This window comes from Periplaneta americana, chromosome 5 (assembly GCF_040183065.1).
Source record: "Periplaneta americana isolate PAMFEO1 chromosome 5, P.americana_PAMFEO1_priV1, whole genome shotgun sequence".
Lineage (NCBI taxonomy): Eukaryota > Metazoa > Arthropoda > Insecta > Blattodea > Blattidae > Periplaneta > Periplaneta americana.
In genome coordinates, this window is record NC_091121.1 from 62,370,807 (window position 1) to 62,382,970 (window position 12,164).

Genomic DNA, 12,164 nt, shown 5'->3' on the forward strand with positions numbered 1-12,164 from the left:
GGGAGGAGAAGGTGCATCAGTTACAGCCTTAACGGAGACAACAATCAACACTGGGTCTGTTGCTGTTCTCACTGTTAGGCAGCTGGCACACATTCTGAACACATCGAATGGTAGCGCTCACACTCTTAATGCGCCATTTGCACGTGTCTAGAATGTGTGCACGATGGCTACCGCGACTGCTCGCTCTTGAACAGAAGCAGAGTCGTATAGAAAGAATCCACCCTTACATCCCCGACCTGGCTCCCTGTGATTTCTTCCTTTACCCCACTGCCAAAAAAGGAAAGGGACATCTTTTTGACGATGAAATCAAGGCAGTGAAAGGTTTAGATGCGATTTTTAAGTGTTTGTAAAAGGACGGCTTCGAGAATGTCTTCCGAGAGTGGCAACGGAGGTGGGACAAGTGCATTGTATTGGGCTGATAGTATATTGAAGGCGGCAAAAGTGTAAAATTGTAATCTTTGTAAATAAGTGCTTCACAACACTAGCGCCAGTCTTTATTGAACAACCCTCGTAATAAATTTGAAAAAAAAGATGAAATGATTTGGTAAGATAGGAAGGTAACTATTCAAAATATGGGATTAAAATATCTTGAAAAGTGTGGGAACTATACCTATAGGCTTTTCGAGATACTTTCCTCAATAAGAAATAAAGAAGATGGCCACAAATTTCTGCCACAGATGGTATCCTTTTCCACCAAAAGAAATTTAATCACTGTTTTCTTTACTGCTCACATCTCATTCACAATATTTTGAGGGATAAATAGTTGTTTTGCTGCCACTTACAGACAATTGTGAAACTAAATGCGGTAACACGGGATAATCCACATAAAATGTACGGTAATTGCTTTCCAGCAATACTTCACCGAGGGGAGAAAGAAGTGTTGCATTGCTAGTTGAATGCCTCACGTGTATTTAGGGTCGTGCGATCCGTACCTAATAATAATAATAATAATAATAATAATAATAATAATAATAATAATAATATTTTATTTAATTTATTATAATTATAATAAGTTATTATTCATAGTCTTTCAAATACAAAACATCCTACTACAAATTCTTAGGGACTCTTTACATATCATCCAACATTATTTACAGTTTATTTTCAAGAAAGATAATTTTGGCAATATATTTTATCGTCAAGCAAATCTCAAATTCAAATTTTTTTTTAATTAACTACTTAAAAAACATAACTGCTCTGTATTCAGGATCCTTGTGGTCACTCTCACTGGAGGGCTGATGATTTAATTAAATCCTTCTCCCTATTTTAACTACGAGTACATTGCATTACGTACATAGAATTAACATTATTGTATTTTTCTGTAAATAAATGTGACAAAAATTTAACATATGAATTATACTTTAATCATCAGGCTCCGAGGACGGTTCGGATGCAAAAATGGTAGCGGAAAATGTAATATTCATCGCTAGTGATACAGCAAAATATGAAATTTCATATTACAAACCATTCCTGCTAGAGGTATGTGTACAAGGATTTTCATAATTCACGATGTGTGGAATGCAATTAACGCTCAAAATGTTAATATTTTATAATGTCTTTACAAAATTTTAATATTTTACAAAAATCTTCATATTTTTTCATAAATTACACGACTTTTTTTTTTTTTCGCAATCTGTTAATATTTTTGGATAACTACCATTGAGCCATACTTTTCAGACATTATAAGGAGGCAATAGAGATATTTCCCAGGAAACACTTGAAAAACCCAAGCTACCTATTTCACCAACTGTCCATGATTCCCAAGAGCAAGTGAAATCTCCAAATGGTAATGTCAATGAATTTGAACAGCCAAAACAAAATAGGCGGTTCCTAGTCTTTGCTCATTCTTTCGAGTCCAGTGAAAGTATTTTTCAGTTTTACTTTGTCTACTTGTATACCTGTAAATTAGTTTTTTTTAACGGGTTTCAACGATAAATTTTGCTGTTTATTTAATTTCTTCTCCTTTTGCAACGTCATGGATTTTTCATTGCACAAAGCAATATTAACTGACAGAAGGTGTAATCTTTTGCTAGGAAATACAGAAAACGTTACTTGTGTTATATTGTAATAACCGCCACCAGTGTTGAGTCCAGCCAGTGAAAGAACTTCGTTTTTTCGGTTCTCTTCAGTGTAAAAAAATTGAGTTACCTAGTTCATGCATTCAAGTAATGATTTAATGATGCTGAAGCTCTTTAATTATACAGATTTATTGTATTTTATTTGGTAGAAAACATAGACAAAATCATTCTCCGAAAGCTTATTTTGTAAGTAGCGATGTAAACATGCTACAAATGGTTCAAGAACGAAAATATTTTAGCATGGAACTATTTATTTCATATATCATAATTTGTCAAATTAAATTTCATATTTTGGCAAAATTTTCTTATGTTGTACCGGTCTCTACTCATCACATGTTTTTACGGTATTTGGATTGTGATGAAGATTTTGGATTCAGGTACCATTTTGTTGAAATTTAATTACTTCAACGTTTCGGAACTACTTACAGGTTCCATCCTCAGTGTATTAAGGCTCGAAACCTGGAAGGGTCGCCTACTCGGTTCGGGTCGTTATGCTTGGCTACCCCACACAACTGGACCAGATGGAACCTGTAAGTAGTTCCGAAATATTTGAGAAATTAATTGCCAACAGACAATTAAAAATCTAAAATATTAATAATTATCATAACAGTATAACTTTGGTTTATAAACAGCACTGGCCACTTCATAAATTTTTACACTATTAAATTTGTCTACAAAGTAGGTAAATAGTAGTAGGCCTATATTTTGACCTTGAGCATAATTCTTATTATGAGGAAGAAAGAAATGATAATTATAATTTATTTCACGCAACTTTCTTAAAACAACTGTGTATAATGAGATACGCAGCATTAAAACAGTTAATACGATATAAACTGGATCGAGTAAACTGCACTTTTAGTTTCTACCATTAATGTGATATGAAAACAATGCAATTCAGAGGGATTCATAGAGTTTTTAGTTATTATTTATGATGATGATGATGATGATTATTATTATTATTATTATTATTATTATTATTATTATTCCATGTATTCTGGGTCCCTATCACCACGGCATGGCGCGTCCTCAGGTTGCGGATAGAGGACCCGTCCTCCAAATATGGAGGGTAGCTGCGAATATATTGAATAAGCAGTCGTGGACAGCCGATAAGGGGTGGTCCTCCAGCTTGGGGGTTGGGCGAAGGGCTAACAACCCATCACCGTAAAAAAACAGCTTGTTACGAATCCATACAATAAGCCTCGGAATCGGACTGATTCTCTGGCACGACCACAGCAAAGGAATAGGGTTATGAGATTTGGTACGCGGAACGTAACTAGTCTTTATAGAACAGGAGGGGTAACATTAGTAGCAAAAGAACTAGCTAGATATAGAATAGACTTCGTGGAAGTACAAGAGGTTAGGTTAGATGGGAATGACATATCACAAATAGGAGATTACTTGTTGTATTACAGGGAAGGAAACAATAATCACCAAAATATTTGGGGCTAAGAGGGATGAAGTTACAGGAGAATGGAGAAAGTAACACAACATAGAACTGCACGCATTGTATCCTTCGCCTGACATAATCAGGAACATTAAATCCAGACATTTGAGATGGGCTGGGCATGTAGCACATATGGGCAAACCCAGAAATGAATATAGAGTGTTAGTTGGGAGACCGGAGGGAAAAGACCTTTGGGAAGGCAGAGACGTAGATGGGAGGATAATATTAAAATGGATTTGAGGGAGGTGGGTTATGATAATAGAGATTGGATTAATCTTGCACAGAATAGGGACCGATGGCGGGCTTATGTGAGGTCGACAATGAACCTCCGGGTTCTTAAAAGCCATTTGTAAGTATTATTATTATTATTATTATTATTATTATTATTATTATTTATGTCTAAGTATTTACACATCGTAAAGAGAACGTATTAATGGGTTACATCTAAGTAGAAAGCCTTATAATTTTTGTATTACTGTACCAATTTTCTTTAGCGCCTGCAAAGCTCAATTAGTAGAGCAGCTGGCTACGGACTGGAAGATCCTAGGTTCAATTCCGAATGGTAATAGGATTTTTCTCGTTACAAAAACTTCCACAATGACTCCGAAGTCCACTCAGCCAGCCCTCTGTCAAATTGAATGCGTACCGTGTCTTCCTCCGACGGTGAAAGGCAGTCGGAGCGTGGTTCCGGCCACACTACACATTCTATTACCGAAGTCGCAGAAGTATGGAACCTTATCTCCATGCTTCCTTACACTTTCGTGACGTGTAGAGGAGATATGTTTATCTTCACTAATTTCCTTTATTGTTATAAGTGCAGAGTGCTAATGAAATGAATTAATTTCTGGTCAGTTTTCGCTGAATTTAAATATTTAGAGATACATTCTAACATGCATGAAAAATCACTACTTTCACAGCCACCAGCACCACCGTCTAAAATTTATGTTTTGAATTGTAATTGCGTATCTGTCAACATGCCAGCATAGCAGAGTTCTTGATATAAACAAGATGGCTTCCCGAGGAACCTTATTTCTATATCCGTGGGTTGGTCTCACACATTACAGACATCTATATTATATCCAGACAATGAATGGAAGCATAACAATTTCATACACAGACGTAAATGGAATTTCTGATAACATTAAATCCTTTCAGTGGTTGTGATATGGAACAAAATTTTTGCTTTGCCCAAGGTTTTATCGATTTAAATGGAAGTCGTGCATACGAAACAGTCATATGTAGTCACGCTCAAAGGCTACAAAAAAATGTTAAAATGTGTAGAGAACACGTTTCTCGTATAAATCATTGGCATGTTGCTGTTAATGCTTCATTTTTCAACTCAAACTGTCGTTATGGACATCGTGTGGTTGCGGTGTAAAATACTACATATACATAAAGTGCTACGAATTTTCACGACTGAGTTCAATATTCAAATGTTGATGAATCTGAGAGAGATTTGTGGTGATGATTATGTTGCTTGACGGCGACGGTGACCATATTACTTGACGACGCAATGGTAACGTTATTTTTATTTTTTATTTATTTTAGTAGGTTATTTTATGACGCTTTATCAACATCTTAGGTTACTTAGCGTCTGAATGAGATGACGGTGGTAATGTCGGTGAAATGAGTCCGGGGTCCAACACCGAAAGTTACCCAGCATTTACTCATATTGGGTTGAGGGAAAACCCCGGAAAAAATCTCAACCAGGTAACTTGCTCCGACCGGGAATCGCACCCGGGCCACCTGGTTTCGCGGCCAGACGCGCTAACCGTTACTTCACAGATGTGGATAGTACGATATTGCTTGACGATGGTGACTGTGTTATTAATGACGACGGTGATATTTTGCATGACGGCGACGGTGAATGTTACTTGGCGACTGTATATTGATCGACGACGACGGTGACTATAATGATTGACGACAATGGTGACTATGTTGCTTGACGACAATGGTGACTATGTTGCTTGACGACAATGGTGACTATGTTGCTTGACAACGATGGTAACTATGTTACTTGACGACGGTGACTGTGTTGCTTGATGACGGCGATGACTATGTTGCTTGACTACGACTACGACTGTGACTATGTCGTAACGACGATGGTGACAATGTTGATTGATGACGACGGTGACTGTTGTTTGACGACAATGACTATAATGATTGATGACGACGGTGACTATAAAAATTGACGACCTGGTGTCTATGTTGCTTGACGACGATGGTGACTATGTTGCTTGACGACGACGGTGACTATGTTGCTTAACGACGGTGCTGTCTTGCTTGACGTCGACAGTGACTGTGTTGCTTGACGATGATGGTGACTATGTTGCTTGACGACAAATGAATGCGGGTGTGTTGTTCGGCGACGACGAATGAATGAGGGTGTGTTACTCGGTGACGAATGAATGCGGGTGTGTTGCTCGGCGACGAATGAATGCGGGTGTGTTGCTCGACGACGAATGAATGTGGGTGTGTTCGGCGACGACGAATGAATGAAGGTGTGTTGCTCGGCGACGAATGAATGAGAGTATGCTGCTCGGCCACGAATGAATGCGAATGTGTTGCTCGGCGACGAATGAATGTTGGTATGTTGCTCGGCGACGAATAAGTGCGGGTGTGTTGCTCGGCGGCGAATGAATGCGGGTGTGTTGCTCGGCCACGAATGAATACGAGTATGCTGCTCGGCCACGAATGAATGCGAATGTGTTACTCGGCGACGAATGAATGGTGTGCTGCTCGGCGACGAATAAATGCGGCTGTGTTGCTCGGCGACGAATGAATGCGAATGTGTTGCTCGGCGACGAATGAATGCTGGTATGTTGCTCGGCGACGAATGAATGCGGGTGTGTTGCTCGGCGACGAATGAATGCGGGTGTGTTGCTCGGCGACGAATAAATGCGGGTGTGTTGCTCGGCGGCGAATGAATGCGGGTGTGTTGCTCGGCGACGAATAAATGCGGGTGTGTTGCTCGGCGGCGAATGAATGCGGGTGTGTTGCTCGGCGGTGAATGAATGCGGGTGTGTTGCTCGGCGGTGAATGAATGCGGGTGTGTTGCTCGGCGACGAATGAATGCGGGTGTGTTGCTCGGCGACGAATAAATGCGGGTGTGTTGCTCGGCGGCGAATGAATGCGGGTGTGTTGCTCGGCGGCGAATGAATGCGGGTGTGTTGCTCGGCGACGAATGAATGCGGGTGTGTTGCTCGGCGGCGAATGAATGCGGGTGTGTTGCTCGGCGACGAATGAATGCGGGTGTGTTGCTCGGCGACGAATGAATGCGGGTGTGTTGCTCGGCGACGAATGAATGCTGGTGTGTTGCTCGGCGACGAATGAATGATGGTGTGTTGTTCGGCGGCGAATTAATGCGAGTGTGTTGCTCGGCTACGAATGAATGCGGGTGTGTTGCTCGGCGACGAATGAATGCAGGTGTGTTGCTCGGCGACGAATGAATGCGGGTGTGTTGCTTGGCTACGAATGAATGCGAGTGTGTTGCTCGGCGACGAATGAATGCGAGTGTATTGCTTGGCTACGAAGTAATGCGAGTGTATTGCTTGGCTACGAATGAATGCGTGTTGCTCGGCGACGAATGAATGCGAGTGTATTGCTTGGCTATGAATGAATGCGAGTGTGTTGCTCGGCGACGAATGAATGCGAGTGTATTGCTTGGCTACGAATGAATGCGTGTTGCTCGGCGACGAATGAATGCGAGTGTATTGCTTGGCTACGAATGAATGCGAGTGTGTTGCTCGGCGACGAATGAATGCGAGTGTATTGCTTGGCTACGAAGTAATGCGAGTGTATTGCTCGGCTACGAATGAATGCGTGTTGCTCGGCGACGAATGAATGCGAGTGTATTGCTTGGCTACGAATGAATGCGTGTTGCTCGGCGACGAATGAATGCGAGTGTATTGCTTGGCTACGAATAAATACGGGTGTGTTGCTCGGCGACGAATGAATTCGGGTGTGTTGCTCGGCGACGAATGAATGCGGGTGTGTTGCTCGGCGACGAATGAATGCGGGTGTGTTGCTCGGCGACGAATGAATGCGGGTGTGTTGCTCGGCGACGAATGAATGCGAGTGTATTGCTTGGCTACGAATGAATGCGAGTGTGTTGCTCGGCGACGAATGAATGCGAGTGTATTGCTTGGCTACGAAGTAATGCGAGTGTATTGCTTGGCTACGAATGAATGCGTGTTGCTCGGCGACGAATGAATGCGAGTGTATTGCTTGGCTACGAAGTAATGCGAGTGTATCGCTTGGCTACGAATGAATGCGAGTGTGTTGCTCGGCGACGAATGAATGCGAGTGTGTTGCTCGGCGACGAATGAATGCGAGTGTATTGCTTGGCTACGAATGAATGCGAGTGTGTTGCTCGGCGACGAATGAATGCGAGTGTGTTGCTCGGCGACGAATGAATGCGAGTGTATTGCTTGGCTACGAATGAATGCGAGTGTATTGCTTGGCTACGAAGTAATGCGAGTGTATTGCTTGGCTACGAAGTAATGCGAGTGTATTGCTTGGCTACGAATGAATGCGAGTGTGTTGCTCGGCGACGAATGAATGCGGGTGTGTTGCTTGGCTACGAAGTAATGCGAGTGTATTGCTTGGCTACGAATGAATGCGTGTGTGTTGCTCGGCGACGAATGAATGCGAGTGTATTGCTTGGCTACGAAGTAATGCGAGTGTATTGCTTGGCTACGAATGAATGCGAGTGTGTTGCTCGGCGATGAATGACTGCGAGTGTATCGCTTGGCTACGAATGAATGCGAGTGTGTTGCTCGGCGACGAATGACTGCGAGTGTATTGCTTGGCTACGAATGAATGCGAGTGTGTTGCTCGGCGACGAATGACTGCGAGTGTATTGCTTGGCTACGAATGAATGCGAGTGTGTTGCTCGGCGACGAATGAATGTGATTGTATTGCTTGTCTACGAATGAATGCGAGTGTGTTGCTCGGCGACGAATGAATGCGGGTGTGTTGCTTGGCTACGAAGTAATGCGAGTGTATTGCTTGGCTACGAATGAATGCGAGTGTGTTGCTCGGCGACGAATGAATGCAAGTGTATTGCTTGGCTACGAATGAATGCGAGTGTGTTGCTCGGCGACGAATGAATGCGAGTGTATTGCTTGGCTACGAAGTAATGCGAGTGTATTGCTTGGCTACGAATGAATGCGAGTGTATCGCTTGGCTACGAATGAATGCGAGTGTGTTGCTCGGCGACGAATGACTGCGAGTGTATTGCTTGGCTACGAATGAATGCGAGTGTGTTGCTCGGCGACGAATGACTGCGAGTGTATTGCTTGGCTACGAATGAATGCGGGTGTGTTGCTCGGCGACGAATGCGAGCATGTGTTGTTTGACGAATGTGGATGTGACGGTGAGTGTGTTGCTTGACGACGACGGTGATTATGTTGTCTGATGAGATCTGCTGCGCTGTTTGATGACGATCTAAATTGTGTTGTTTGGTAACGACCTCGGCTCTTTCTTTGATGACGACCTAGATTGTGTTGTTGGGTGATGGCCGTGACTGAGTTACATGTGATACTGGTAATGCTTTTGAACTGACTTGTGGGTAACCTTAAAGGATTTTGATGGATTTAAAATCTAGTTTAACACATTATCTGTTTACTAGTTAATTAATTCACAGGTATATATACTACATACAAGTCGTGAGAGACATGCGCAAATGCATGCAACTGGCTTACTCGAACTTCGTAGCAGTTGAATATCCAGCCTCAGTGTTTGGGATAACCTCCAGTTGTATTTATTACTTATTATAAACGTAACGATTGCTGGAACTGTATGTACAGAGTGTTTCCGTAAATTTGTGCCAAACTGTGGTACTAGTAAAGAATTTTAAAGGAATAATCTGAGATAATGAACTCAAATCCAGTAACAACTAGTTTAGAAATTATCAGCCTTAATACTAATTGTGACCATGTTACATGTAGGAAATTCGTATGACATTTCGGTAATTGTAGTTGTAATTTAAGTAACTGTTGTAAAACTTGCAACTTGCATAGATTTTATTTAATTATTTAATTACACGCATTTTTATATTGTTTTATGCATAGAGTTATCCGCAACGTAATCTATTTCTAAAGAATGTGTTCAAAATGACGACCTCCAACTTGGATACAGTAGTTGTAACATCTGATTAAAGACTTACATCGTCAATAACATTGCTGGTATCGTATGATTGATGTCCTACGCAACTACAATTCTTTCAACAAATTCTTTATTGTCTACTGTTACCTCGTATATAGTTCACTTAACATATCCCCTTAGTAAGAAATCAAGGTGGATTAGTCTGGGAAGCATTCTAGTCATTCAGCAGGGCCTCCTCTTCCTATCTACCTCTCAGGAAAATTATGGTTGGGATATTCACGAACTCCATAAGTGAAATATTCTGAGGCATCATCATACTGCATCCACTTTTTATCTACGGAAAACAATTGGAATTCAGTCTACTCGTAGTAACTCTAACTGTTGTGATGGGATCTCACAACACTATTGAATGAGGATTTTCGTCACCCCAAACGTGGCTGTTTCGGTTATTTAGCATCCAATTCCTCATAAAACGGTACTCGTCTCTAAAGAACACAAAGTTTGGAAACTGGAATCTGGAACACAGCGCTATAGACACCATTCACAGTACCTGACGCGAAAATCGAAGTGAAGTGAGCTGGGCTTTGGTTTGAACTTCTTATGGTTGATACAGATGTGCTGCTGTTCAGGATCTTCAGGAGAGTACTATGTGCTACATCTGTTTCATTGCTACTTCCAAGCTGTTTCAAATATCACGCCGAACTGCCTGAATTTTCAAAAATATACACGCACACTTCATACACAAAATGTTTAAATTATAGTTTATTTAACGACGCTCGCAACTACCGAGTTTATATCAGCGTCGCCGGTGTGCCGGAATTTTGTCCGCAGGAATTTTTTTTACATGCCAGTAAATCTACTGACATGAGCCTGTCGCATTTAAGCACATTTAAATACCATCGACCTGGGCCGGGATTCATACACAAAATTGTATATAATTCCTGATGGAGAAAGTTACACAACACAGAACTGCACGCATTGTATTCTTCACCTGACATAATTAGAAACATTAAATCCAGACGTTTGAGATGGGCAGGGCATGTAGCACGTACGAGTATAGGCGAATCCAGAAATGCATATAGAGTGTTGGTTGGGAGGCCGGAGGGAAAAAGACCTTTGGGAAGGCCGAGACGTAGATGGGAAGATAATATTAAAATGGATTTGAGGGAGGTGGGATATGATGATAGAGAATGGATTAATCTTGCTCAGGATAGGGACCGATGGCGGGCTTATGTGAGGGCGGCAATGAACCTTCGGGTTCCTTAAAAGCCAGTAAGTAAGTATTACTCATACGACCTAAAAAAAAATACTACATGAAAATTACTTTCGTGTTGAGTCCTCAATACAGCCCTCGCGGTTTTTCTGTCTAGTCCAGGGATGCAAAACTGTGCTCCAATTGAAGCACACGTCATAAGTCGCAACACGTTCCTCAGCCTTCCATGCAACCCTCGCGTCATTGTACGGCAGTGAGAGAAGAGAAGAGAGAACACAGAAACGTCATTGAAGGCTCCGGCCTTGTGGATGGGTGAACGAACTCTTTCCCCATGCTTCCACGCCTTTCTTCCCCAGTTCTGCAACCCTGGTCTAATCAATGCGTATCGTTGACTGTTGGAGATCTCTGTGCTAGACCATACACAAATTTCATGTCTGCAAGTTCAGCAAGTGAGTACTGTTCATTTTGACTCACTCCACTGAACCTTCAATCTGAATCACGTGTATGTAGCATTAGTTCAATGTAATCACACTATCGGCAATGTCACCTAACAAATTTACAGTAGTATTAACTATTTGTTACCTTTCTGCCAGTAAATTACCCCTGTGCAGTATGCATCTTATGTAACAAAGTTGCTGCATTGGTTGCTCCAATACTAGGCGTTTCAGAAAAGTTTTATAGCTTTAAAATACTAGAAATCGGGTTATATATGAGGCGTTCGGAAGTCAACATGATTAACTCCACATTTGGTTATTTCAGAGTTTCTAAGTTGGCAATGTATTAAATTGACCATATTTTCAGTGGTCAAAGTGATTAACTCCATAGTTCAGTAAAAAGCCCACATAATGCAATATTCTTCTTGACTACAACACAGAATCAAATATGTGTATTCAACTTTAACCTTGAATATCTCAAAATCTTTGGAAAAGGAGTTAATCATGTTGACTTCTGAGCGCCTCATATCTGAACCTGAATTTCAAAAGTTTTCACACTTCTGTGACTCAGTTTTTCATCCGTACAAGTTTGGAATAATGTTATGGTAATATGGTTATAACTAGACTAGTATTAAGGCTCAAAACCTCTAAGTCAGATGTTCCTGAACTTGAGTTCCTACTTCAAATTACTCTTTATAACACTCTTCATTAGCACCTATTATAAATTTACTACAGAGTTATGGAAACACTCTGTATAAACCAGTTGTCTAGTCAGCACATGAATGTTATAAAAGCGCCGAAGAGAGTGGGCAGATCAGGTTTATTGGAGTATGATGGATAATAAAAGTAGACTTTCAAGTAAAATATTCGTGCGTGGGGAAGCATGC

General features: G+C 41.3%; 1 protein-coding gene across 2 annotated transcripts in view; it reads left to right on the top strand.

Moving 5' to 3' along the window:
* LOC138699747 (uncharacterized) overlaps positions 1–12,164 on the top strand; it is a 38,412-nt gene that overhangs the window by 9,585 nt on the left and 16,663 nt on the right. The window contains exon 2 of one of the 2 annotated variants that reach the window (XM_069825858.1): positions 2,507–2,608. The exons of the other annotated variant lie outside the window; for it this stretch is intronic. Coding sequence (XP_069681959.1) covers positions 2,570–2,608 — 39 coding nt within the window. The 5' untranslated portion in view covers positions 2,507–2,569. The remainder of the gene's footprint in view (positions 1–2,506; positions 2,609–12,164) is intronic. 2 annotated transcript variants of the gene reach the window in all.